This window comes from Balearica regulorum, chromosome 15 (assembly GCF_011004875.1).
Source record: "Balearica regulorum gibbericeps isolate bBalReg1 chromosome 15, bBalReg1.pri, whole genome shotgun sequence".
Classification (NCBI taxonomy): Eukaryota; Metazoa; Chordata; class Aves; order Gruiformes; family Gruidae; genus Balearica; species Balearica regulorum.
Window position 1 is genome coordinate 8,634,293 of NC_046198.1, and position 26,967 is coordinate 8,661,259.

Genomic DNA, 26,967 nt, shown 5'->3' on the forward strand with positions numbered 1-26,967 from the left:
TCAATTTCTTCAAGTAAGAAAGTGTTTGCTGTGTGGCTGTTAAAATCTCTATGGGGAGAACATCCCATCTGCGAGTTGCGGCTTGTCTTTCAAATTTCTCGTGCTGAGCTCTGCTACAGCAGAAGCCAGCTAGCAGGCTGCGCTGCGGGGAGCGCTGCCTGAGCTCTGTAACGCTTCGATTGGCAGAAGCAGAACTGGTGGTTTGACTGTTGCAATACCATTCTGTTCTCATCAGAGCTGCAGCACAGGATGCTGGTTTTGCTGTTGTAAAGGAGTGACCGTGATGGTTGACTCACTGGCCACAGCGTTTGGGTGTGTATTTGTCCAGAGTTTGAGTTCACATCCCACAGAAGCAGCGTGCTAGAACAAGATGGGGATCTACCGAAATAGGTCGTCTTTGACTCAGAGGAGGAAAGAGGGTGAGCAGGGAGAAGGATTGCCCATGCCTCAATGATGAGAAACTCCAGGATGAGCTGCCCTCTTGGCTGAGTTTGACCAGTCCTGGGCCATGCTTGATAGGAAAATGTTCGAAAGCAGTATTTTCCCTTGATAGATACCATGTGGAGGAATTCTGTTGAGCTTTTCCTTGCCTCCAGTTGGTTATGTCTGGCTGGCAGGTCTCAAAAACACAGAGCTCTGTCAGGGGCTCCTGGACTGTTCAGGAAAACCAAGGTCTGGCGACCTGGGAACGCTGTTCCCTGCATGGTGTTTCTCATCGCAGGAACACAGGTGTTACCACGAGTGCAGCTCAGGTTGTGGCAGTGACTTTGTAGCAGAGATTCTTTTCCCCAGGGTCGGGGTGAATCGAGGTCCATAGGTGGAACACAAGCACGTCTGTGCAGCCAAGGCTTGCAGGGCAGCAGTCTGCAGGATAAACAGTTGGCTTCAGCCCACGGAGCTCTGGCAGCACGAAGCTCATGTCGAAATGTAGAAATAACCGATGACAAGGGCAGGCTGCCACTGTTCTCTATTCGTCGTATCTCTTAACGAGACTTACCCGGTCCTGCTATGAGGGCCTGCCAGCAGGGAGGGCCGACACAAAGCCCCCGATTGTCATCCACTTGCCCCCCTCCAGCCGACTCGCCAGGTGAGCAGGAAGAGCGGTTTTATACACTGACAGCACCGCTCGGCAGCCCTGGCCCCCCCCCCTTTCCTTTGGCTCTCCCCAGGTGGCAGCTCTAAGGTTTCACCCTCCCTGGCGCTCTGAGCCGAGGAGCACCTGGCTGGGAAGCACTTTGGCTGCGAGTGACATATATTTATGTTTCACAGATACAGAAGCTTAGATTTCCCAGTCACGCCTGGAGCTGAGGATCATGCATAGTCCATCGGCTGTCAGGAAGCAGAGCTGCAGGAGCAAGGTCCTCATCTGAAGTGGAGGATGGAGAGTAGGAACAGCACCAGCAACGCTGTCTCTGCAGTGAGTATCCCATCGCGGAGTCCCCGCTCTGTGCTTGCTTGATTCCTCTTTTGAAGGAGCTGAGCTCCTGCTGTTCCCACGGATCCCAGTAAGATTTTGTTCATCACCTGCGTCTCCAGGGCCCATCCCAACCTCAGCACCCCACAGTTCAGCTCCTCTAAGGCAGCTCACTCTGTCCAGAGTTTCTTGTAAGTGCCCAGAGTTACATGGCATAAAACTATGGCGTAACAAGGCAGGGTGGTCAGGTTAGAGATGCCAAAGGTCTTCCACGCTGCAGAGCCACTCGGGATACGTGTGCACGTGTGAACTGCAGCCTGCCGAGGAACAGGAGTCACTGGATTTCTTTATTTGCACCTTTCCCACCTGAGGGAATTTCTTTAGCTATTGAAAACCTGCCCGTTACCATAGGGCTTGGGCTCTGCTCTGTTTGAATTGATGAGCTTTCAGCTTTACGGAGTTTTAACTTTGTTAAGACTTGCTACTTTTCTATCTACCTTCTGTCTGGAAATTACGTATTACCAAAAAAGATCAGTAACTGACCCGGAGGCTTGAAGAGCCCGTTCCTTGTGCGGCTGTAGCAAATCTAACCATGGGCATTTATTGAATTTCTCTATGTGCTTCAAAGGATTAAGAAACAGGTTATTTTTTTAAGTGTGTTTATTATCGAAAGCCCATTCTTTCTGCTTTGTAAAAAGTATTTTATGTGCCATTAAGTTGAATTGAATTGCTTCAATATAAGAATTAAAGTGAATTTTAATCAAGCCACTAGAAGTGCCACATGACTGCCAAGCTCTTTTGCTTCAAGTAACAGCTTGGTCTGCATGGAGAGCAACTTATCAAGAAAACAAAATACAGCCAAATATACAGAGGGGCAGGGAAGCAGGGTCACTCCGCATGGGGCCTGTTTCAAATGCTGATGGTTGTCCTGGGGATTTCTGCTATAAACCCAAATAATTTAATTTGCTGCTAAAGCGCAGCAACAGCCTGTTTGTGGAAAGCTTCCTGCTCCAGCCCTTCCTCAGCAGGCTTGCAGTGTTTCCATGCTTCCCCAGCCACAGGAGGAAAGTGCTCGGCTATGGGAGTACTGGTCACCGGGATGCTGGATCTGAAACTCCAGCACTGTGGGATAAAACCAACATTATTCCAGGGCTGCTGCGATATTCTGGCAGTTCTGCATTCAAACCCCAGCAGTTTGCACAGTGATTTGTGTCGCGAGTAGGAAGTGCGTGTTATGGTGAGGGATAACCAGGGTTGATTTTAACTCCTTTCTTTTGCCTTGGCTCCCAGGACAGGAGCGCTGCAGCACACCTCACAGCCCCATCCAGGACATTCTGGATCATCTTGTCCGTTGCCTTGTTTTTTGCAGTTGTTGGCATCAGCATTGTGGGGGTTCTCAGCTTCTCCCCCAGCTCTGCCCAGGTAAGGGATCCCGATCCAGACAGGAGACCTCCTCCTGCCCGCAGCCCTGATTTGTGTCAGAAGCACTTGCCGGGAGAGAGGCACGGGCTGAGATCAGGGCTGGGTTTGGCCAGTTACCCCATCGCAGGCAGCCTGCAGGCAGAAGGGCAGGAAGGTGCTGGCAGCGCTGCAGGCAGCGAGCTGAGCAGCCGCTGTCCCACCCCTGCAACGTGCCTGCCAGAAACCGCTGCTGGAGAAATTCATCTGATAGTTTGTAAATATAGCCGCAAGCTGGCATTTTGCTGAGCAGGTGCGTTGCTCTGAGGTGAGGGGGAAGCGTGGTTAGCTGCCAGCGAGCTGTGCTGGCTGGGAGGCAGATCCCAGCCCCCCCTCCATGTGCAGCTGTGGCAGAGGCTGGCAGGTCCCCCGGCACTTTCCTCCAGCACCCAGCTGCCCGGTGGAGTGGGTGCCTTCAGCATGAGGGGCACCAGAACCTCTACCCCAGCCCTGGTGATGGAGAGCGATCTGCTTCACGGATCCGCTCCCCTCCCTTGGGTCAGAGCTTGCTTCTCTCTGTTGCTAAAATTATTCAGACGAGCAACAGGGACCAGCAAAGGGTCCAGGTGGGGATGTCAGTGGGGAGATGCCATGCACAGACACTGAACAGCTGATGGTTGGTGCTGCTGTCACTCTCTTTGTGCCCAGACTGACTCGCAGCTCGTCCGGCTAACGGTCCAGGGCCAGCAAGACCCGCTGAGGAATCAGACAGCCTTGGTGGACAAGTCCAGGAGCACCGTGACCTACTACATAACCTCGCAGAGTAACCACACCGCTGTGGTGCTGTATGACAGCAGGAACGTAAGTGTGTCGGGATAATTACCTGCCTTGCTAGCCTGGAAGTGAGCAGAGGAGCCCAGGCTGCTCAGAGAAGAGCTGCTGTGGTGGGAGCAGGAAAAGCATCAACCAACTACTGTTTGGTGCCTTTCTCTTCACCTTTAATTAGGAAAGATAATGCAGGGCAAAAGGAGGCATGTAATTTTTTTGGGCTCTTAAGACAGCTGTGGATGTGTGCTGCTGCTGTAACGGAGCACGATCTGTCTCGCAGGGCTATGTGTGCTACAAGCCGGTGGAGCAGCACGTGTGCTACCTGAGGAGGATGGACACCTGGGACCTCCAGACCCTACAGACGACCCTCAACACGTCTGAGCAGAGAGTGAGCAGCTGCTGCGGCCGTTCCCCAGTGTGGCTGAGCAGACAGGGGTGATGAATTGGGCTTTGCATGGAGTTCCAGCTCACGGAAGGCCCTTTCCTGCACGGATTTGTGTTTGCAGGGGTGACTCTTGCACACCAGTATCCCAACTGTGGCTAAATGAGGGCACAGGCTTTCCCAGCCAGGGGTAGCAGCGGCAGCCCTGTTCTCTGCGATTCACTGCTCGAGGGAGAGCTTGTTTGGCATCTTGTGTAGGAGCAGAGCTCTGCCTTGCAGCGCTGGGCTCCGAGTGTGTGAGCTCAGAGCAGCAGCTCCCGGTTTTACCGATATCCTATCTTGTGAGAAACAGCTGAGTTGCAGGCCAGGGAAGGGGGATATGTCCCAGAGAGGTGAATAGCAGGGCTCTCACAGGACCTGCTCCCACTGGATTCTGTTACCTGCTCAAAATTCTGGGGAACAAAAAACAAAGGGGGTTTGTTAGCAATTCGCAGGGGAAAAAGTTGGAGTAAATCACATATATGGACCCTCTGAACAAAATGTTAATGGATGCATGGGCAGGGGGCAGGTTCTGTTTCCAGAAGACAGAAGGCCCCATTTTTTTTGTGCCCCTGCTGTCTGCTCTCCATTTCTTCGGGGGCTCCTGGTCCCTTGCCTGCTGCTCCCACCCAGCCGGGAAGCGATGGGCAGAGTTTAACCCAGAGGAGTGTAGGAACGCAGCACCCATGAGAGCAGGCTACCAAGTGGGATGCAAGGAGAAGAAAGCACCTGCTGGGCTTTGAGGCTCTTTAATGGAGGTAAAAGAGCTGGTGGTCCCAGGGCTGCCAGCAGCCCACGCGGCCATCAGTCAGGACTTCAGCTCAGCCGTGTCCTGTCTCAGCCACCACAGGCTGAAGGATGCCAATTTGCATCATGCCCAGTGCTGGGGGCTCCACCACCGTGCATGGAGAGGGGACAGGGCTGCTGTGGGTCCCCACAGCTCTGATGCAGCTGAAGCCCAGGGCTGGCGGTGGCTCTGGGCAGGCAGGTGAGGGTCAGACAGATGCCCCTCTGCCAGCGGGCTGTGGCTGCTGGGACACCCAGCACAACGGGGTGTTTTAGCTCCAGGCCTGGGGACAAAGAGGTCCAAGCAAGGGACCTGGGAGGAACTGTCCCCCTGCTTCCCAAGCTGCAGAGCTAGCGAGGGGCTGTGGGCTGTCCCTGCTCCAGCCCCTGAGAGACTGCTCTCTGGCCAGAGCGAGCATCCCGGCACCCTGGTGGGATGGGGTGGCTGTCAGGAGAAACCTGCCCTTACTGCTGGAGCAGAGCGTGCTCCTTGGGTGCCCTGAGAGCGAGAGCAGGTCTGCAGGGCTGGAGGGCAGCACCAGGAGAGGCAAAGTGCCTTGGGAGGAATTAACAGGGACATTTCTTTCAGGGTGATCAGCTGCTACGTCAGAATAACCAGACCAAGTACTACCAGGAGTTCCTGGGCATTCTGGCAAGGCAAGAGGTGGACCCCAAAAGCCTGGGGGAGGCTGTCCAGACCCTGTGTGAGCAGACATCCATCTTCTGGGTCAGGAGAGGGGAGGGTAAGTTGTACATTTTTCCTTTGCAGAAGAGGGAAGCAGTCTTATTTCTAGTACATCTAAGAGAAGTGAGTTCTGCTGTGCAAAAGCTAATGTACGTCCTGGGATGAGCTGCCAAAGCCCAGGACAGGTGACCTCTAGTTCAGAATCAAACCATTGTTCAGCGGTCACCGAGTGCTGGCTTTGTACCCACAACCTGCAGCAAACCGTGGTACTGGCTGGGAAAGGCTCCGAGCCCCCTGCCCCAGGCAGCACAGCCTGCTTGTGTGGCACAACTACATCACAGCAGTCCCCTGTGACGCTGTTGGCTTAATGCTTGTCACCTTCATCTTCACCAAAAGCAGCCTGCCGAGCTCTCGTTCTTTTCTGTCTTACTCCAGCTTTAATGAGAAAGGTCATTCCCTGAGGCTTTTCACTTGTTCGGCTCCCCAGGGACTCCTAGCTGCAGGACTGCAAAAGCATTCCTCTCAGCCTGCTTCTTGTTTGCTCATTTGGCAGGCCCAGGGAAGCAGCGGCTGATCTACCTTTGCATTGACATCTGTTTTCCAAGCAATGTTTGTGTATCTATCTGCTTCTATTACCTCCCTGAGTAAGTCCTGTGGCTGCGGATGCCCTCGCTGCCCTACATACTTGAACTGGATTCCTGAAAAGCCTCTGATTTCAACAAGGAAGGTAACATCTACAATATCCCCCAAAGGCTTCCTGCTGATTTCATGCTGCAGTTCAGGAGAGTTTAGAAAAATAACAGGACTCTGCTCAGCACTGTCGATACAGACACTTTATTTGCAGCCGCACTCCAGGGCTGCATCTTGTAAGTAGGTATTAGGAGATCCAGGCCTAGAGGAATCACGTGGAGTAGCTAGTGTTTTATGGCTACGTGCCCTGTTCAACACAAGGTTATTAAATTTGTTGGGAGTGGTTGGCTTAGCAAGAGTGCAGCTCTCCAAGTCTGTGAAATACACTTTGAATAAAGGGATTGCAAACCAAGAAAACAGCTGCCTTTCCTCTCTTTGCTCAGCCTCTTCCATCATTAGAAAGGCTGATTATATTTTTTTCCACTTTGGGGTACAAGAACATCACAAAGCTGTCAGCAGCTGATGCCACAGGGATTCCTCCAGCTGAACCCGTACCCAGCTCCCCTCAGTGGGACTGTGCCTCCCTCTCCCATTCCCTTTTGTCCAAGCGGCCTCCCTTAGAGGCCACGCGCGTTTCAATAACGATCCGCTCGGAGCCGAAGCCTGGTCTCACTCCAGGCAAATGCAGCTGCTTCTGCCAGAGACCGAGCCCTCTCCCCTGGTGCAGGGGATGGTTACAAGTGCGTGTCTCAGGCTCCAGAGAGAGTGCTTGCCACTGTAAGACAAGGGAAAACAAGCAGAGGTCCTTTCCTTCTCACACGTGTCCATTATCCCAACACGCTGTCGTTGAAAGCAAGGCAGACAACTGCTTTCTGGTGGCCGCTGTACTCCCTCTTGATCTCTCCTGTCTCCACGCACCAAAGTCTGGCCAAGTTATCAGAGGAGGCTGGAACAGAATGTGAAGAGGAGTGGGATATATTGCATTAGCCTTTAGATTTTTTTTTTTATTCCAAGAAAATCTTTCCTCTTGCTTCATTCAGCACCTTTATTAGGGCCGCTGATGACAGGTAAGGGAGCTATGCAGAGCAAGAAGCTTAGTGCTTTTCTGTATTATGTGAGTTTTTAATTATTTCAGAGAGAAGTTACTGTGGAAATTACAGCCTGTTTGTTTTCAAGGGACTATCACGCTGCAAATACTGTAAGCAGCATTCCTACCTGCACACTTGACGATCATCTCTCAATTTTAAACAGGTGCCCTATTGCAGCACAGGCAAAACGCTTACAGGAGTTAGTGGACTGCGCTGTGGGTGCGAGGCTGGGTGTTCTCTCCTCGCATACGCTGGTGCACGAGGGTTTGGCAATGTCCCAGCTAGAGAAACTGCCATGTCCTGTGCTAGTGCAGGGCTCTGCTTGCTGGGGTCCTGGCATCATCCAAATCAAACCACGGGCCAAGGGCAGGAGTGCAGTCAGTGCCTCACCTGTCACGATATACTGGGAGTCCCCGGAGAATGCACAGTCCCACATCCAGCCCCGAGACGTTTCTCCTGGGTTATTGCTCTTAATGCTCAGCTCTGTCATCAGAGAGAAGTTTGAAGTCCTCCAGATCTTACATGTCTGATCTGCAGAACATGTAGCCAAGAGCCTGCAAGGAAGAGACATGCCAGGGCAACCTTATTAGTCATGCTGTACACCCAAGGGCCACTCGTTAATGTGGGCCTGGAACAGCAATGAACTGGAGAGCTGCGTTCATTGTAATCAGATTTCTTTGCACCTATATCATCTGCCTTACGAGATTCAAGCCAGACTCAGTGAAGGAGTACATTTTGCTCCCAGAGATCAGCAATTCGATCCCAGTTGTACGAACAGCTTGTGGCTGCAGAGCATGAGGCTGGAATGCCACTGAGAGCAACCCAGTTCCAGCGTGTCCTGTGCCTCCTGTCCCGCTCCCCGCTGGGGGACCTACAGGGCGGTGTGAAGCCAGCATCAGCCAACAGCTGGAGGCACAGCTGGTCTCTGCCTGCCCGGAAAGGACTGTCTGTTCCCACTGCAGGTAGGCAAGGGGCTGGCACGCACTCACGTGGAGTCGGGGCTGAACTTGCACTGAAGGGCGTAGCGGTTGTGTGCGGGGATCTTTGTCTTGGGGATCAGCTGGGTCACCTCCTCTCCGATGCCGCCCGTCAGGTTCCACACGTAGCAATTTCCCTGTGGTGAGACAGGGGGATCTGTGGGTGGGCTGGTGGTCACCCACCCAAGAGCAGCCCAGACTTTCCCCACTCCATCCCAGCACAGCAAAGCTGCAGGCAAAGCTGGTACGTGCAGACTGGCTGCTTCTGCCTACAGGAGGCACAGCCCACGGCTGCTGGAGCACCGTAAAACCCATCCCACGTTTGAGGCCACCGGAGCTCACCGAGCTGTTAACAGCTGCCATGTAACTGGCATCGGGGTCAATGTGAACCGAATTCACGGAAACTTCGGGCTCCGGAATCAGCTGCTCGTTGTGGTCAGTCTTCAGGTCCCAGATGTGAATGGCACCACTCTGATCACCCACAATTAGCTCTGCCTGCAAGAGAACAGCAACCTCGTCTCTCTGAGGAGAACCCCGTAAGCAGCAGCCTCAAGCTGCTGCCCAGAACACGCCTGCTGCAGCACCACGTGGAGCCTTCCTCTGGATTTAAGCCTCCGGGTCCCGTTCTGCCTAATTATTCCCCAGCACAGGGCTCTTTCAGAGCTCCAGCAGCCTGCTGACACCTCTGTACACTAAGAACAAACAGAGTACTAATCTCACGTTACGCTCTGCAAAAAGGCTGTTTACCTTTACAGAACTGTGTGCTAATTTTATAAACCCCAGAGCAGACAGCAGCTGCCTGATTTCCAGAACCGTTGCACAGCTACTGCTCCAACCACCACCCACAGAAGCCAAATTATTTTCAGCATGTCTGAGAAGTGGGCATTAAGATGCAAGTTGGCTAGCGAACAACTGAAGCACTCAAGAGTGTACAGATACCTGAAAAACACAAGCCTAAATGGATTTTTCTCTCTCTCCCCTTCTCAGGGAAAGGGCAAGAGCCAGCTGAAGGGCAGGAGTTCTGGCTCCGATCCTGTGCTCAGACCAGAAGACAATGCTGGCGGCTCTCCACTAAAACCAGGGCTTTTATCAACAGTCTTGTGCTGTCCATAATTTTAGCAGAATCCCTAGAGGAGATCAGGTCATCGGACACAGCTAATCCTGTACCTGTGAGCAAAGGCCTGTTTCTGAGGAAGGCAATCATTGCTCAACATATATAGCTGACGGCACAGTGCAGAAACGTCTTCTGGACACCGCAACCCTTAGCCCCCTCTTAGCAGGTGTAAGTACAATTGCTAAAGGCATCATGGCTTTACCCAGGCTGTGAGAAATCTCTCTCGGATAACTGGATCAGCGTCACTGCAGCAGGGAGTTGCAGAGCAATTAAGCTATCTGAATAAATGCTGCCACCTTTGGACTAATTAACTGCGTTCTGCTCAAACCCAACACTTCTGCAACTCAGCAGTACCTTGGTTAGTGATTATGTCACATGTAAGATCTAAGTACCACAATAATATTCGGTTTTATATAATATATTCTCATAGCAACGGCAATATAAGAGCATCAGCAACATTTGGGTAAAGTCTGGTCCAAATAATTGATCTCAAATCTGGTCTGAAATTCCAGACTTGCAAAATTAAACCTTTGCAAAGCCAAATGCAAAGAAAAATTTGTATTATTCAGCTTTTTAAAAGTGTCTGCAATCACACCCTGCAGCACTGTGAATATAAAATGGACCAGACGGGTTATTAACACTGCAATGATACGTATTGATTTTCACTGCCATCCCCTCTAATGCACCACGCTCCCTTTTAGCCTCATTTCCTAAGCCCCAGCCATCTGTTTATCAACAGCTTCTGAACTGACTGGTGAATCTTGAGCCCTGAAGGTAAGTAGGGCCCAGAGGTGCTTTTTCTTGGCAGCGGTGCCACCCTCAAGCTTCCCAGCCCGCCCCGTGTCACCAGTTTCACTCCCATCACATCCCTTTAGTTAAGTTCATGGGGCAGAGACAGCCCCAAAGGAGCGTTCCTTCCTATGGGACGAGAGGCCCAGCGCAGCCGCTACGCCGTCTCTTTGCAACAGCCACCAGGTAATTAGCACAAACACACCGGCTGGCAAATGAGCTCAGTGGAGAAAGCCCCTGGGCTGCAGCACAGACACCTGCCGCAAGCACAACGTGAGCCTGCAGTACCTGCTCGCTCCCCAGCGCTGCTGCTCGAGGAGGTTTGCTCCAACGCACAAAGCACCGTTGGCTTTCCCAGGGCAGACGGAAGGACCGTGCATCTGTTGTGCTGGCTCCCATGTTGCATGGGCTCTGTTCCCACACCGATCCAAAGCTCCTGGTGGCAGCAGCTCGGCGAGGGAGCAGCCAGCCTGGCTGTGGGAAGCCAGCTGCTGCTTGTCCAGCAATGCCACCAAGAGCTTGCAGGCCTGTGCCGCCAGGAAGGCCGCCCTCCCCAGCCAGCCCCCAGATCTTTTGCCGTGTCTGCCAGTATAAAACTCCGCAGCCCCTCAGGTTTACCCAAAAGAGCCACGGCAAAGCATGAGCTGGGAAATCGCGGAGTAGCCGGTGCTCACCTGGTTGGGGTGCAGGCAGACACAGTTAATAGGAGCGTTCACCTGGAAAATCCGCTGACACTGGAGGTTACGAGACCTGCAACAAAACAATGAGGAAGGAGAGTGACTAAGAGCGTGGAATCAGCTCCTCCGCCTCCGGGATGCTGCTGAAGGGGGGAACGGCTACCTCTGCCCACCTCAGGTCCCAAATCCTGGCCATGCAGTCCTCCCCGCCCGTGTACATCCACCGCCCGTCCTCGTGGAAGCCCACGGAGGTGATGTTCTTGCTCACGCCGTCGTAGTTAATGACGGGGTTGGGGTTGTTGGAGTTGAGGTCGTACATGCGGATGTGCTGGTAGCCTGCAGCAACGACCGGGCAGGGGATGACCGACGTCCCCCCGCCCGTGCCCAGCGTCACCCGTGTCCAGGGTAGCGTGGGACCGGGTGGGCTCACCTGCGGCAGCGATCATGCTGCGGTCCGGCGTGATCTCCAGGGCGTTCACCTGCTGCAGACGCCCGTTAAGGTCGGTAAGAAGCAGCAGCCGGGACCCGAGCGGTGAGGCCGGGCGCTCCCAAACGTGGGGCGTGACACCGAGCTAACGGTGTCCGTGGGATGGCGGGGGCGGCCCCCCCCAGGCTTCCCCCGGCCCGGGGCGGCGGTGAAGGATACGGAGTCCTGGTGCTGGACGGTGCGGGTGCAGATACCGCTGTGCGCCTGCCAGAACCGCACCGTGTGGTCGTAGCCGGCCGTGGCCAGGATGACGGGGTCGCTGCCCACCGTGCCCTGCGTGGCGTTCATGGTCCCGCCGCCGGGCCCCGCTCAGGACCCCCCCCCCGCCCCGCGACCCGTGCCCGGCCCGCCGCACCCCGCCCACGCTCGGCCCCGCACTCACGCGTGGGCCCGCTCCTGCGCCCCGTGCCCGCCCCGTGCGCTCGTGTCGCGGCGCGGGGGAGCCGGGAGCTCCCCCCCCCCCCCGCCGCCCTCCTCCGGTACCGGCAGCCGCGGCCGGCACAGGGGGGCACAGCTCAGCTCTGCGCATGCGCCACGCGGTCAGGGCTGCTGACTGCGCATGCGCCTGGCGCCCGACCTTAGCGCGCAGCTGCTGGGAGGGGGCTTCGTCCGTCGCAGGGCGCATGCGCAAGAGCGCGGCGGCGGGCGATACTACGTGCAGGGCGTGGGGGGGAATGAAGCGAGACCACGGGGCACGGGGGGGGGGAGGGACGACGGGAGCCCGTTCCCAGCGGCGCCGCCAGGGGGCGCAGCGCCGAGCGTGGCTGTGCAGCGCCGAGCACCGCGGGGCGGGGGCTGGGGGCTGGGCACACACCGGGCACACACCGGGCACACACCGGGCACGGCCAAGCCCACTGGGGCACTGCGGAGCGGTCCCGGTGCCACCCTTTGAGCCGGTGCCGCCCCGGGGTCGGGAGGGCGGTGATTCCGCGTTGTGCCGGTGTCCCCCGCCGTGCAGGTGTCGCACCGGGGCGTGGGGCACGGTCCCCGCCCTGCCGGTGCCGCCCCGGTGTGCACGGTGGGTAGCGGGAGCCGGAGCATCCCTCCTCACTTGCCGCTCGCCCCCGGCCCCGCATCGCACCGCCGCAGTGCCCGCGGCACCGGCGCCGCCCGGGCCCTTTAAGAGCGGCGGCAGCGGCGGCGGTCCGTGTCCGTGTCCGCGCCCGCGCCCGCTCCCGCTCCCGGCGGTGCCCGCGGCGGCCCCGCATCTGCCGGTAAGGGCCGGGGGAGCCAGGGATGCTCGGGGCCGCAGGGGGAATCGGGGATGCGGGGATGCCCGGTGCGATGCGGGGATGCCCGGTGCCGCAAGGATGACCGGGGCCGCAGTGGGGACCGGGGATGGAGGGATGCTCAGCGGAGCTTGCAGGGTGCCGGCGGTGTGCGGGGATGCCCGAGAGGTACCTTGGGGCGTGGGGAGACGTGGGGTGCCCCAGGCTTGCAGGTGGTGCCCCGGCAGTGCAGTGGGCTGGGTGGGGGGTGGAAAGGCCCCTCCGTGCCCGGGGGCTGCCCCGTGTGTGCCCCCGCGTCCCAGGGGGGAAGGGGGCGGACGAGGAGCCGTCTCTGCCCGGGAGCCGGGGTAGCGGCCCGCTCCTGCTGCCGTGGGAGCTGTAGCGCTGCGTGGTGGGGTCCGCAGCCTCCCCACGCAGGACCCCCCGGCAGTGGGCTGCAGCACCGTGAAGGGCCCTTGGTGAAGGGCAGCTTATCCCGTGGCAAAGACCCAGGCTGGGTACGAGGGACGGCCTCGGCCGGGCTGACCCGGGAAGGGTCTGGAAGCATATGAGTGTGTGCACGTGTGCGAATGTGCACACGGGTGTGCATAGAGCAGCATCGCTCTCCTCACGGCTGCACCATCATGCGCACTGACAGGAGCGAGGGTTTGGCATGGCAACGGCTGGGGAGTGGGAAGGCGGGCAGTCAGGCGGCATCCGAACCCTGCAGCGGCACCCAAAACCCCCACTACTGGCCCGTGGGCTGCAGTGGGCACCCACCACCCCAGGGGCAGCCAGGGGCACTCAGCTCTGTCCTCCCCACGGCCACACTCTCTCCAAGCTTGGGTTTGTGTTTGCTTCCATTCTCCTCTCCTCCAGGCTCGGGAGGGTAAGCAGGGAGCTGGGCTGGTTTTGGGGAGCAAAACCCACATAAGATGCATGGAGGCAGGGGAGGGGTGCAAGGGCCCGACCCCCTCCTTGAACAGTGGCTGCTGAGAGTGTTGAGCCAGGCTGGCTGGTTGCGAGGAGCCGCGGGCTCTTCCCAGCCTCCCGGGGACCGTGCCAGCACCATCCCCGAAGGGCTGGCAGCGGAAGATGTCATGTTAATAAATATAGTGGGTGCTAGCAGCAAGATGCCGGGTTGGAGCAGCAGCATCAATCAGCTGAGCCCTCGCTCTGCAGGGATCTCCCGCTGGCACAGGGGCACTGAGTCATGGCTGCCCCCCGTCGCGTAACAGTACGTGGCTGAGGGAGGCCCTCCCGTTGAGTCAGGAGGTTCAGAAAGGAACCCCTCCTTGCTTTCTAAACTGCTCCTCAGAGAGGAGTCTAGGGCAGCTGGGTCCAGTCGTAGCCCCAGACTTGACCAACGGTTTATGTCTAAAGGATTACGTGTGTAGCGTCTTATCAGAGTTAGCATCTGCCTGTCAGAGCCCTCAAGGACTTTCACTGAGACAGTTTCGCAAAGTTGAAAAGACAGATGATTTATTAAGGTGACAGATAAAACAAATTTGGAATTGCCATTGATAAATACACTTACTACAAAAATCGAGCTTGAGTTAATAGTTCAGCACTTTTGTTAACGACACTTTCCCGGGTAACATCTGATGCGGTTGGAGGCGCAAGTCTTACCAAAGAGGCGTCTCTGCTTGTGGAGGGGGGAGGTCCAGGCCCTTCAACCCATCCGGCAGTTGGTGTTCTCGTCCTCAAAATGGAGGCTTGTAAACACCAGATTTATACTTTTGGTGGGGTGGGACTAAGTCAGTTACCACGTGCGACTGGGTCTCAACAAGGCTTGTTGTGTTGTTGATCAAGGGTGGAGCAGCGAGGGGGGGAACAGGCGTTTGGTACAGAGGTGCGGTGGTCTTTTCTGGTTTTACTGAAGCAACAGCTGGCTGTGAGACCCATCTGGCTGCGCCTCACCCCACACGTCACTCAGTTAATTCGAGTGTTAGACCACAGGCCGTTGCGCTGGTCTGGATCTTTGCAAGATAAGCAAGTTGCTCAACTCTTGCTAAGTTCTGGGCTGGTGCTTGTTGGTGCGAGTTGCTCCGTTGGTGCTCTCACTTGAGTCGGACCCCACTACTCTCTGCCGAATCACGGTGACTCTGTATTGGGCACCAGCAAGCCTGGTTCTCCACATTATCCACCCCGTGCCTTTATTTACAACTCGCCAAGAGGAACATCGTATAATTTGGATTTAGGTGGGTTGAGGGACTTATTTTTCTCCCCTGTGTTTTTGTCCTCCCTTGTTGGTTGGTAATTTTCAATAGGGGATGGTATTAAAGGGATGTATTCAGGATCCCAGACCTGAAGCATCCTAACAGGCGTAGTTATGGTTCTAGCTACCGTAGATTTCACACATGACAGCCCAATACTAACAATAACAATTATTATGATAAACATTAATGCATACTGGATTAGATTCTGAATCCACCCACTAATTTCTAATCCAAGCCAACTGAAAACCTTTGAAATCCACCCAGTCCATTGCCAGTCTCTCGGTTTCATCTTCTCTCGGAGCTCACGGGTCTGGTCTGCAATTTTTCGCATTTCATTCATAGCTTGATACAAGGTAGTGGACACATTTGGAATTGACGCACAACAGGTTTCATCGGGATAGGTGGTATTCAGCCACCCACAAACGCCGTTCTCCTTTAGTAATAGCGTATCCAACGCTAATTGATTTTGTAAGGTCATCTGTGAGGTTGCTTGTAGCTGGGTGTTGCTAGCCTCAATGGCTGTCCATGTCCAATTGGCTAGAGTCTCCACTTGCCATGTTAGATTTTCTATATATAATCGATTTTCAACTATTGCTGTCCAAAAACCCCAAAACGCTCGCATTCCTAAATTTATCTTCATTCCTGGTGTATAATAACTTGGCCATGGCACAGGGGGCAATAAGCTTCTCTTTGTTCTGTTCCTTCTTGGTTTCACTAATGACTGAATATAATTAAAAGCTATTATGGGACATAAACTTGGAATTCCTAAAGTGCATTCCAACCCGTCCCAATAGGGTTGAATGTAATCCGTTATCTGTCCATTAGAACATACCCATACGGTTTCAGGTGGTGCAGGTAGCATTATAGTGGTACATGTACTGTTTTCTACTTCGCTACGTGTGGAGTGTCCATTCCTATAGTGTCTCGTAGGGATTCTACATTTACTAGCATTATCGACTGACCAGATGGTAATGTTCCCAGGAGTCACCTCCTTTTTACAATCTGGTGCTGGCCCAGGGATCGGAGCACTATAATTATGGCACAGACATATACTTCTTAAGGCGTGATAGAGGTCTGAGGCAAACCACACCCATAGATAATCATCAATATTGGAGCAATTTATCTTGTTGGTACAATTCCATAGCCTGACTGGTCCCAACGGGGTGGTATATTGGGGTCTCCTCACCCACTGTTTAAAATGTTTTTGATGATCAGAGGTAGTCCATATGCAAGATAAGTTATTAGATTGTGGGCCACATTCAGATCCATACTCAGAGGGAAACTCAATACACCATTCGGCATTTATTGGGACACTATATTTGAACGTAACGGGCAAACCCCAGAACGGTCGAGGAGGCTGGTTAAGCCAAGGTACCTCAGTGCAAGTGATGTTTGCAGGTGCATTGTCAACTGATCCGCGCGGGTATAGCTGGGGATCCTGTGGCCAATACTGCATAGTGCAATTGGTACCCCATATGTTGCTAAAGTTAAGGCCCAAAGGATATGTATAGTTTAAAGAAGTAGTATTTTCTACACTCATCCATGTTAAGTCTTGTATTAACGTGTCATTCCTTTTCCATAGATCAGATAGTGCTCCCCTTAGGTCAAGCGGAATCACCATAAAAGGGAGTCCCTCCACAGGGGTTGTTGGCATCATTAAGCAAGTAGTACCCTGGGACCAATTAATCATCCTAAAAAATCCTTGTAATAGCTTAAAAATTGTGTTTTCCTGCAACATTTCTGAGGTTCTCTTACTTCTTCGATCATAATCTCTATCGAACACACACACAATTACTATACCTAACACATACATACATATTAAACTTATACATATCTTCCTAAAACTATTCACACATAATAATAGGCTCATATTGATCAAAACTTCAGTTGCCACTTAACAATCAATAGTACAAACAGAACAACAATAATGATAAATACAATTAAAGCCTGGAATACATTCCAAATCGACATCTTCATAAATACACACAAGTTATTTCAGCTATGGCCCCAAACAATATCCCAGTTTTGTTAGTTGTGGCCATGTTAAAACTTTGGTTTCCAGAGATAAGTATGAGGATCAGAAATAGAAATACCCAACAAATAAAAATCAGCAGTCCTTTGGGGCACTCCAGATTGGTACAGGGGAGTCCTTGATCCCAGGTGCAATCTCCCAGCATTCGGAGTACCTGTGGACACAAAAGAAGAGGTGCTTGGTTGTCATTTAACCGGCATATGTTAGGTTAAAAGGTGGGTACTATCCATCTAGTACCGATTTGATGGAGTTTTCCAGAGCTATCTTTTGCTTCCCAAGCATAAAGGCTCTTTGGGGTTGTTAGTACCATTGTCACTGTCCCAGTCTGAGGCGTTTTAACCAGCACAGGCTGGCCCATACGAAAGCCAGTAGGGTATTCCCCTGGTTCTACATCTGCCTTTGGCACCAAAGTTGTGGCAGAAGCACAAAAAGCTTTTGTCTTCAAACGTCTCCGCTCCATCTATTGTTTAACTGATAGATGGCGTTGGACAGTCGCAGATGCCACCCAGATTCATGGATTTTAGCAAATTGCTTGACCAATCCATTTGTTTGCTCAACAATACCATTAGCCTGGGGATAATATGGTGTGTGAAACACCCATTTGAAACTTTCTCTCTGCACCCAGTCTTGTACCACTGTGGCTGTGAAATGCGACCCGTTGTCACTCTGAATACATTCAGGAATGGGCAGAATACCAAGCCATCCTTGTAGCACTTGAACCGACTGATCTCTCGTGGCTGTGCCAACAGCTGTGGCCATGGTCAGTCCCGAGACCATCTCTACTGCTATCAAAGCATACCTCTTCCCATGGGATGGTGTCGAGGGCCCGACATAATCAATTTGCCAGGTGCTCCAAAGAGCTTTGCTGTGTTTGATACGCTGGGCAGGGGCTTGATTTGGATGGTTGGCCTTGAGCCTTATTCGGCATTGTGGACAAGCTGTAAGAATTGCTTCACATTATTTTCATAGGCGCTGGTCATCCAAGACCAACATTCGTAACAGAGATCTATCTTCCCTGAATGGCCTTGCTTAGCGTGTAGTCATTCAGCTGACCATCCCAAATCTTCCTTTTTGCTATCAACTACCCTGATTTGTGCTAAATGATCTACCTGTTGGTTCCATTTTGCAGTAGGGGTTTTGTTCCCTGCACAGCTTTTCATCCGTCTCACCTTTAGGGGTCATGATCTGCCTATTTCTAACAGTCGTGGCCAGTCTCTGGTTCTCCAGACCTCTGTACAGCCCACTGCCCACTGATTGGATTCCCACTGGCACATCCACTCTGTGGCACCCTTGGAGGTTCCATAAGAATTGGTACAAATGGTGGTGGCACCATCCTCCGCTGCCAGCAGGAGACCACGCAAGTCTCCCACCTGTGCGCTACCCTCTCCCTCCTCGGTAACCGTTTTCCCAGTACCAATTTCCAGTGCTGCTGCTTTATATTGCCACTTTGATCCTGATCAGCGGGCAGATGCATCAGTGAACCACACTCCTTGTGTATCCCAGTTTGCGGATAGTTTGGGTGCCTCTCTGACTGGGGAAGGTTTGTAAGGTCGGCCTAACAAAACCGGATCTGGTTAGCTTACGTTGCGGTGGCGCGGGTGCAAGCTGCGGGGTCCTAACACGGGCGGCTTTTGCTCATCAACTTCCAAAACTCCGTATCTTGCCATTAGGTAGGCACCATCGCCTGCCCGCTGGTACACCACATCCCAATGTATTTCCCTCGTGAGGGCTGAGCGCCGCCTCCGCAGCCGCCATCCTTTTCTCCCCAGGTAGCCACAGCTGAACCCGAGCCAACGGACATTTTTCTGCTGTACCTGCTACCCCTATTGTGTTTATAGCTTTTCTTAAGGGTTTAATTCCCAATTTCTCAGACTACTGCTTATTTAAAGCGCTAATTTGGGCTCCTGTACCAATTAAAAGTTCTCACCTCAGCCGCCTGGGCCGCTGTGCACGGAAGGCTCCCTGGCAGCCGACCATTGGCACGAATCCACCGTGCGGAGCGGGCGGCCCGAACCCCAAACCGCAGCTTCTAGTTTTTAAAAAACCCTCGTCACAACTACCGTGAACAACACGGTTAACCCTTGCAGCTCCTACAGAAACGGCTCCGTTTCCCTCCCCGAGGGGCAGCCGGCGCCTCCTTTTGTTCCTGGGTTTTCCCCTCCAGCAGTTCCACCAGATTCCGGTCCTGAGCCCTGGATCGCTCATGCGGCGTTGTTCGGAGTGCCCCTAGTGCTAATGCCTTTCGCCAAAGCCTATTTCTTTCTGACTCCTAAGCCCGACCCGCCCGGAAAGGCTCCGGTTCCCGGCGGGCAGCGCGGTCGGGTGGGATTTTCCCCCGGTTTCTCGGACCCTCCGGGTCCCGGCTCGGTCCGTCCCATCTCGCGCCCGTAACTCACTATCTTGTTTGGCGTCTCCGCCCGAGTCAAAACGCGCGCGCGGGGGCTGCGGAGGGTCCGGCGGGTTGCGCTCGATGGCGCCGAGCCCCTCCCGCTGGGCAGCGGCCGGCAGCCCCCTGGCAGGGGGCGGAGGTGGCCAGGGCCCGCCGGTGCAGCCACCGGTATCCCTTGCTGCCCTCTCGTACGTAGCCCGAATACAAGCGGGATTTTGCCCCCCTTCCCGCTAGCTCCGACCATCCCTTTATTTTAATGGTAGCAGGTTCCCCCCGCTTTTTGGGGTCCGCACCCCCAGACCAGTAAGCCACTCGGGATGTTACGGCTGGTTACCCTGTGCGGTCCGTCCCTCAGGAAACACTCCCGGTCCCCAAAGCCCTCTCGTTTCGTCATCGCTCAGCGGTATCCTGTCCCCCCCCCATAGACTCCACGAACAGTCTGTTCCCGCGTGTCCAGGTTTTCCCGAGAGCTCCCCCCGCACGTCTGTGCCCAGCGTGAACCGGGGGGGGGGGGGGGGGGGGGGGGGGGGGGGGGCGAAGCATTCCAGCCGTGCCTCCGTAACGACCCCTGCACGGCCACGCCGCGACCGCGCCAGTTTAAAATGTCACGGACCCTCACGGACCAGGCCGGGCCGACTAACCAACTAAACCCGGGATTTATTTTTACAAAGCGGGAACAAAACCAAACTGAGTTTTACTCTAACCGAAACCGCTCTGAGGCTCCAACAGACAGTAACAGCCCACGGGCTGAGGGTGCCGGTCGGGATGCTCGCCCTACACCCCTGACTTAACTGCTCCTAAGGTTTACGGTCGATACCGCGCGTACCCACTCACCCACGTACGATGAGGTCCCTCGATCTCTGCAGAAGACGGACCGTAGGTGGCGTCCCCAGCCCGCGGGGACAGCCCCGACCGCGGACCCGCTGCTTTGAGGGAAACCGACCCAAAACGGTTGTCTCGCGTGGCCCCATTTATACCCAGCTCCGGTCCGAGCCGTGGTGATCCGCGGCGCGGTAGCCCTCCCGTTGGCCGCAGACCTCAGCTCCGTCACCTGCGAGCCGAGGTGACCGCTGCCCTGCGGGCACGGCTCGAACCGTGGCGGGAAGGTTTTGCCGGGTCTTTGTTTGGTTTTCGCGGGCTTTGCCGGGGTGGGTGCATCTGCCACAGCCCCGTCACCCCTGGGTGCTGCATCCCACCGCCGGTGTGCGCCCAGCCCGCCGGTCCTCGCCTGGGCTGTGCCAGGGAGGTTCTAACCCCGGAAACCTCTTCTCTATTTAAATAAGATAACATATATTAAAAACGCCAAATCTTGGCGAGCTGACAGCGTCTGTCTAAATATTTATCCCTGTTCCAATCAGGCGCTGCGTTCCCATGACAGCGCGATTAGCACTTTGCATATTTATGGCCTTCCTGGGTGCCCGCCTGTCCCGTGCTGGGGGACCACTGAGTGCCCCCCCCCGCCCCGTGTCCCCCCTGCACGGGGACCACTGAGTGTGTGTGTCCCCCCTGCACCTTCCCGTGCACCCGGCGGAGGTGAGCGCCGGGCTGGCAGCTGTCCGCAGCCTGGCACATCCCTGCCGGGCTGTGCCAGCGCTGCCAGGAGCATCCGGGGCCGGGAAGGATGGAAATGCAGCGGGGACAGGCAGGACAGGGAGTTGGTGCTGTGTTTGTCCCCTGCAGCACGGGAGGTGCGGTGCTGAGCACGAGGCATGTTTTTCACACAGGGACATGAGCGCAAGGGACGGCATTGGCATGACCTGCCCCCAAAACAGGATCGTGCCCTGCCTCCTGTGCATGAGCACCAGCAAACCAGGTACCCGCAGGTACTGGGCAATGGGGATGGAGCGGGGACGCTCCAGCTCCCTCCCGCACGGTGCTGCCCTGCCCCACATTGTGCCCTTGCTGGGGCCTCGTGTTCTGGGGGACAGCACATCCCATGCTGGCTCTGCAGGACATGTTGGGGGTCCCAGCCGCTGCGCCCACCCTGTGCCCCATGGCAGCGTGCAGGAGGAGCATGTCAGGAGGGATTAGGGCTATGTCTAGAAAAAGGGCTAATTCAGAGCCGGAGGTGCGGAGTGGCTCAGCGTGGCTCTCCCCTGTTGCCGCTGCTCTGGCAACGCAAACAGAACCCTTGCGATCAGCTGAGACGCTTGTGCTCCCGCAGCCGCGAAAATCTGCTTTTCAGTTCCCAAATCTGGCACCACTGAATTTAACCCTGAACTCCGGCACGTTTGAGTGGCAACTCATCGAAAGGGGTGGTGGCAGCTGCCGTGGTGCTCACAGCAGCTGCCAGGCTGGAGTGCCAGGGGTGTTGATGCGCTGCCCCATCCCTGCCTCACCGCACGTGCCAGAGTTGGCAAAAAAGGGGAAAAAAGAGCAGAAATAACACTAGCGCTTCTCATATGCAGCTTCCAGGAGAACTTGTGCTGCCTGGTGCTTGTTGTGCCCCTGGGGCTGTGGGAGACTGCTGCCTGCAGCAGGGTGGCTATGGGCTCCTGGGGCAGGAGCAGGTGTCACCACTGGTCCCTTGTCACCTGGGAGCAGTGCTGCAGGCGAGGAGGAGTCCTGAGGGGGCTGCAGGAGCAGGGGATGTGGGGTGTGCTTGGTGTTTTCCCCCCGCGGTGCTTTCCCAGGGGGTTGTGTTGGAGCTGCAGAGGCTGGTGGCTCCCTGGGGCTCACGGGAGTTGTGCCCCCGGTTGCACAGCACCCCTGGTGCTGTGCTCAATGGGGTCTGGCCTGGCTGAGCATCTCTCGCTGCAGCCACGGTGCCGTACAGGATGCTGCTGCGAGTCTCCGTGTCAGGTCTGGTCACATGCCAGCAGGTAGAAATCTCTGTGCAATCCCTCAAGCTGTGACAGTGGGGGGGACCAGGGAAGAGGCGCCTGCCGCCTCCTGCCCTGCAGAGACTGCCTTTGGTTTGAGCTCACTTTCATCTGAATTGGTAGATCCCCATCTCAGTAGTTCTCAAAACTGGTTTAGGAAAAAAAGACTTCAAATGAATTTTACGAGCCTTAATTGTGACAACTCTGACATGAGCTCTTCCCTGCACCCCATGCAGCCTGTCCTACATGTCCCGCAAGGGATCAAACATCAATTTAACCAGCCCAGCCTCCTCCTGCATGGCATGGTGCGGCATCTTGCAGCCCCCAGCAGCAGCACCCTTGTTCCTCTCTCCCCTGTAGGGAAAGTGGCAGGTCCTCTCGCCAGGCTCGGATCCCGGGTGGCTGGAATCCGCTGGGCTCCTGCCCCGCTCCAAGGTTGTTTTCTGGCAGGCAAAGCAGGTTGTGCCCCTTCCCTTCAGTGGTGCCGGGTGGGCCTCGCCTCCCCGGGCAGATGCTGTGGGCTGCACACAGTGAGTGTGTGCCCGTGCCTGCGGGTGCCGGGGTGGTCCAGGCTGCTGCCCTCCAGCAGTGCCCATGGCCGTCCCGATGCCAGTCCTCGGAGCAGCCCAGTGCTGGCAGGTGCCCAGGCGATCCCGAATCATCTCTCCTCTGTCCGCAGGGGTGTTGCCTCCTGTGCCTGGCTGAGCCCCAGCTGGACCATGCCCGCCCCATGATGCCACCCCACCCAGCCACCCCGTGACACAGCCATTGTCTTGGAGGTGACACGGTGGCTCTAGGGGATCCCCCTGTGGGGACCTGCCCTGCAGCCACCGCCTTATTTGCTCCGGTGCTGGCGGAGCCCGAGGAGGCTGTGCCCTTGCAGGCAGAGGCAAAGGCAGGTCCGGCCACTGGCCCCTGTGCTGGGGCACATGAGGTAAGAGGGACATGGGGTGTCTTTGGGCATGTCCCGATGGGGACCAGGGTGGCAGGAGGGGTCTTCCCCATGTCCCCTTTCTCTGGGTCTTGTGCTGCCCTGGGTCAGGGGAGCAGGGCATGGTACGTGGGGCTGCGCGGGGTCACCCGAGCTCAGGGTCCCTTGGGGTACTGCCATGCGGCTGGACCCCTGTGTGTGCCCCGCAGAGATGGCCTTCCAGCGGAGCCACAGGCTGAACCTGCTGCGCCTCATCGTGCTGCTCCTCGTGGCCTTGGCCGGCATCAAGTTCCTCTTCCGTGACAGGTGAGGTGACAGCAGGACCCCAGGTGTGGGTGGGGGCCCCAGCGGGGTCGGGGTCTGCAGGGAGCCCTTGGGTCATGCCTGCGTGAGGGTCTGGGGCTGGGGGGGGCAGCTGGTGCCCCTGTACCCTGCGGCACCCCCAGCCCTGCTCTGCTCCCTGCAGCTTTACCCTGGAGCTGCACAAGCATGTCAGCAAGGACAGTGGCTTCTGGGGGGACACAGGTGACATTGACCAGGACACAGGCCCCCAGAGCCAGGCTCTGGAGCTCCCTGTGGTAAAGATAACAGCCCCAAGGCAAGAGCCGGGCCAGCAGGTCCCCAGAGACACCAGCACCACTGAGATGAGGCTGGTCCACCTGGACCTGAAGGGAGCTGCACCCAGGATCTCCTACCTGGAGCAGGTGAGGATGCCTGGGGACTGACAGGAGGTGCCGGGGAGGGATGCACCAAGGGGGCAGAGGCAGTGCAAGGCTCGACCTGCCAGCCTGCCCCCCACTCCTTGGGGACTGTGCCATCCCCGCCAGCTGAGCCGACCCTGCCCGCTCCGCAGGTGTTCCCCCTCCTGTCCCAGCTGGGAGCCAACGGCATCCTCATTGAGTATGAGGACATGTTCCCCTTCAAGGGGGAGCTGGAAATCCTCAAGTCCCCATACGCTTACAGGTGAGCCGGGGCTGTGTGCTGAGCTGGCCGGGGGCTGCCGACTCGGTGCGGTCCTGGCAGGTCCTGGTGCAATGGGGGCTGGGTGTGACCCACCTGCACCCATGGCTGTGATAACTGTGGTCAGAGTGCCGGGCTGTGCCACTGGCAGACTGGCTTTCTGCCCCGCTGGGTCAATATTTGTGTCCCCATAATAAAGTCCACACAGGCGTGGGGCGGCTGGGGCCACGTAGGCAGGGTGCCAGAGGGAGTGCCCTCGTGCTCTGCCCTCTGCTCCGCCATCCCCTGGTGAGCCTGTCCCTGCCCTCCCAGCGAGAAGGACATAGAGCGGATCCAGCAGCTGGCAGATCTCCACAAGCTGGAGGTGGTTCCTCTGGTGCAAACCTTTGGGCACGTGGAGGTAGGGGGTCCCAGTCCTGCTCCTCATCCTGCATCCCTTTGGCCCATGGCCTGGAAACCCCCCTGATGGCTCCTCCCGCACAGTTCATCCTCAAGCACGAGAAGTACCAGCACCTGCGGGAGGTTGAGCGTTTCCCCAACAGCTTCAACCCCCATGTCCCTGACACCCTGGCCCTGCTCAAGAGCATCTTGTCGCAGGTGATCGAGAAGCACAGGCGTTCCACTTGGATCCACATCGGTGCAGATGAGGTGGGCAACGGGCCATGCAGGAACCCCAGCCCTTGTCCTGGGTGCCAGGCATGCTCCCAGGGGTGCTCAGCATCCCCCTTCCTCCCCAAATCCAGGTCTTCCATCTTGGGGAGGGGATGGACTCCAAGAACTGGATGAGCCATAACAAGGGTGACATGGGGACCATGTACCTGAAGCACATCAAGGAGGTGCTGAGCTTCATCACCACGCAGTTCTGGGGGCTGCGGGTGCTCATGTGGGATGACATGCTGAGGAAGATCAGCGTGGGAGCCCTGCAGGGTGAGACAATGGGGACAGCAGCAGTGGCACCGGAGCCGGGGGTCTCAGCAGCGCCCGTCCATGTGCCTGCCCTGGCAGGCACCATGCCCAGAGCCCAGCAGGACGCCGTGCCTGGCCCTGTGGGGACACGGGTCTCAGGGGAGCATGAGGAGACCCAGGCATCCTCCTGCTGCTGGCACCAGTGCCCATGTCCCCATCCCTGTTTCCCCCCCCAGAGTCTGGGATAGCAAAGCACGTCTCACCTGTGGTGTGGTTCTATGCACCCGACTTTGAGGCTGAGCAGATTGGTAAGGCAGCGTGCCGGGCTCCTGGGGCTGGCAGGGGGGGACACCTCCCACCAAGTCCCCCCCCAGCCCCCTGGGGACAGTGGCACTGGTGGATCATGCCTGTCCCACCCTAGGGCCATTCCTCACCAAGTATGTGGAGAGCGGCTTCGAGGCGGTGTGGTTCGCCAGCGCCTTCAAGGGCACCACAGGACCAGCGCAGACCTGGACCCCCCTGAGCTACCACCTGAAAAACCACCTGAGCTGGCTGAAGGTGATGCAGTCCCTGCCGCGGCTGGCCCCACTGCGCTTCCAGGGCATTGTCCTCACCGGCTGGCAGAGGTGAGGGGCAGCGGGACCCCCACCCTCCCCAGCGCCCAGGCAGCCCTGCCAGTGGTGGTACAGGAGGCAATGGCATGGCTGGCCCTGCTCCACAGGTACGATCACTACTCGGTGCTCTGCGAGCTGCTGCCCGTCGGCATCCCTTCCCTGGCCATCTGCCTGCAGACCCTGGTGAACGGTGAGCCACCCCTCTGCTGCCGGCACCGGACCAGTCATCGCGGACAGGCTTGTCCCCCATCTCCCCACCCCACGGGCAGCCATTGCCTGCGAGACCCTGTCCTGCAGGCAGGGAAGGATATTGGGAGGGGGGTGGGAGGAAGGGGAAGGAGAGCTTCAGCTCCCCCAGTTCAGGGGTGTAGTGAAGCCAGAGGCAAGTGCCTAACGGTGGGGTGGCCTGGGACCCTCTGCCCCTCTCCTCAACCTCCCCAGGGGGCTTCACGGAAGAGACGAAAAGGAAGGTCCTGGACACGCTGGGATTCCAGAGCATGCAGCTGGAGCAGAGCACGTGGTGCGTGGCACAGCCCAGCCATGGTGGGGGGCGGCCGTGGCACTGCCACTCCGGTCACATCAGAAGAGATGCACTGGAGGGGATAGGGGCTTGGTTACTCAAATGCCTGGGTCCCAGACCCACCTGGGGTGAGGGCGGGTGCTCTCCAGCTGCGCAGGGTGCTGGGGCTCACCCAGCCCAGAGGTGTGACATGGCCGATGCACCCCACATGGTGGGCTTTCACCTCCTCCTCCCTTTCCCCAGCGAGGGCAGGGGAGTGTTCCCTGGCGCAGAGATCTACCACATGGTCGAGCAGGTTAATGGCCACCTGAAGGAGAGCATCCTTAAAGCCCTGGAGGAGGAGAGGTAATGGGTGGTGGGAGGCAACGGAGTCGGAGTCAGCTGGCTCTGGCCATGGGGCCAGAGCACAAGAGTTTGTGCAGGGGAGGGGACCTGCCTGGCACGCAGCTTCCCAACCTAGGGTGGCCCCCACGCCCCCCACTCCCCTCGTGCCTTCCCAGTGCCATCAAGGGCTGGTTCAGCCCCTATCACCGGAAGCGCCAGTTCGGCAATCCCCGCAACATGGAGAGCTTCGGCAGCAAGGTGGTGAAGTACGTGGTGCTGGGGGCTGGGAGCCCCTCTGGGTGCCTGCATGGGGGTGGGAGGGGTCCCGGGCTTCGCTCAGGGGTTCCTTGCAGGAGGGAGCTGGACCCCCTCACTATCCCCCTGCTAGGCTCCACGAGGACTGGGAGAGCTTTGTTCGCGACCTGCGCACACACCTGGAGAGAGTCTACTTCCCTGACATGGTGGAGGAGTGGATGGAGGAGAACATCAACCCCTACCTGGACCAGCTGCGGGACCTGGTGCGGGACTACCGGGCCATCATCCGCCTCAACGCCAGGCCCAAGGTGATGTAGGGGCCACAGCCCCCCCAGCTCCCGCTGCCCCCCTAGGATAGGCTTCAGGTGCCACTATCACGTGTCTGTGTGCTGGTGACTGCATTGCTGCTGTTGGTTTGTACTGTACAGAGAGCTCCTGTGCCTCCCACTTCCACAATAAAGTATTTTTGTAGATGCTGCTGAGTGCTGGAGGG

General features: G+C 56.7%; 3 protein-coding genes and 1 long non-coding RNA gene across 7 annotated transcripts; 2 read left to right on the plus strand and 2 right to left on the minus strand.

Annotated features, from left to right (window-relative positions):
• Positions 1-108: 108 nt before the first annotated feature.
• Positions 109-6,354, plus strand: BRICD5 (BRICHOS domain containing 5). The gene is made up of 6 exons (XM_075768051.1): positions 109-1,417; positions 2,705-2,836; positions 3,521-3,673; positions 3,921-4,028; positions 5,437-5,590; positions 6,086-6,354. Exons 1-6 carry the CDS (start codon positions 1,379-1,381, stop codon positions 6,178-6,180), a joined length of 681 nt encoding a protein of 226 aa, XP_075624166.1. The 5' UTR covers positions 109-1,378; the 3' UTR covers positions 6,181-6,354.
• Positions 6,348-11,631, minus strand: MLST8 (MTOR associated protein MLST8). Its single transcript, XM_075768049.1, has 8 exons — positions 11,454-11,631; positions 11,238-11,289; positions 10,981-11,143; positions 10,805-10,880; positions 8,570-8,722; positions 8,240-8,364; positions 7,641-7,804; positions 6,348-7,108 (listed from the first exon to the last, which is right to left on the minus strand). The coding sequence occupies exons 1-8, from the start codon at positions 11,580-11,582 to the stop codon at positions 6,990-6,992; spliced, it is 981 nt and encodes a 326-aa protein (XP_075624164.1). The 5' UTR covers positions 11,583-11,631; the 3' UTR covers positions 6,348-6,989.
• A 472-nt stretch (positions 11,632-12,103) lies between these two features.
• On the plus strand, positions 12,104-26,947 carry LOC104636676 (hexosaminidase D). 4 transcript variants are annotated; one of them, XM_075767572.1, is made up of 15 exons: positions 12,104-12,508; positions 22,644-22,898; positions 23,105-23,201; positions 23,362-23,599; positions 23,749-23,858; positions 24,168-24,255; positions 24,339-24,503; positions 24,599-24,782; positions 24,998-25,069; positions 25,183-25,387; positions 25,483-25,565; positions 25,817-25,895; positions 26,139-26,240; positions 26,396-26,485; positions 26,608-26,947. In XM_075767572.1, the coding sequence occupies exons 3-15, from the start codon at positions 23,107-23,109 to the stop codon at positions 26,789-26,791; spliced, it is 1,695 nt and encodes a 564-aa protein (XP_075623687.1). In that variant the 5' UTR covers positions 12,104-12,508; positions 22,644-22,898; positions 23,105-23,106; the 3' UTR covers positions 26,792-26,947. The 4 variants fall into 4 exon arrangements, with proteins under 4 accessions (XP_075623687.1, XP_075623688.1, XP_075623690.1 ...); XM_075767575.1 differs by having other exon boundaries at positions 12,115-12,508; positions 26,396-26,477; XM_075767573.1 differs by lacking the exon at positions 22,644-22,898 and having other exon boundaries at positions 12,108-12,508.
• Positions 13,963-20,139, minus strand: LOC142603979 (uncharacterized). The gene is made up of 2 exons (XR_012837865.1): positions 19,977-20,139; positions 13,963-16,907 (listed from the first exon to the last, which is right to left on the minus strand). It is a non-coding gene; the product is annotated as an uncharacterized LOC142603979 (long non-coding RNA).
• Positions 26,948-26,967: the final 20 nt, after the last annotated feature.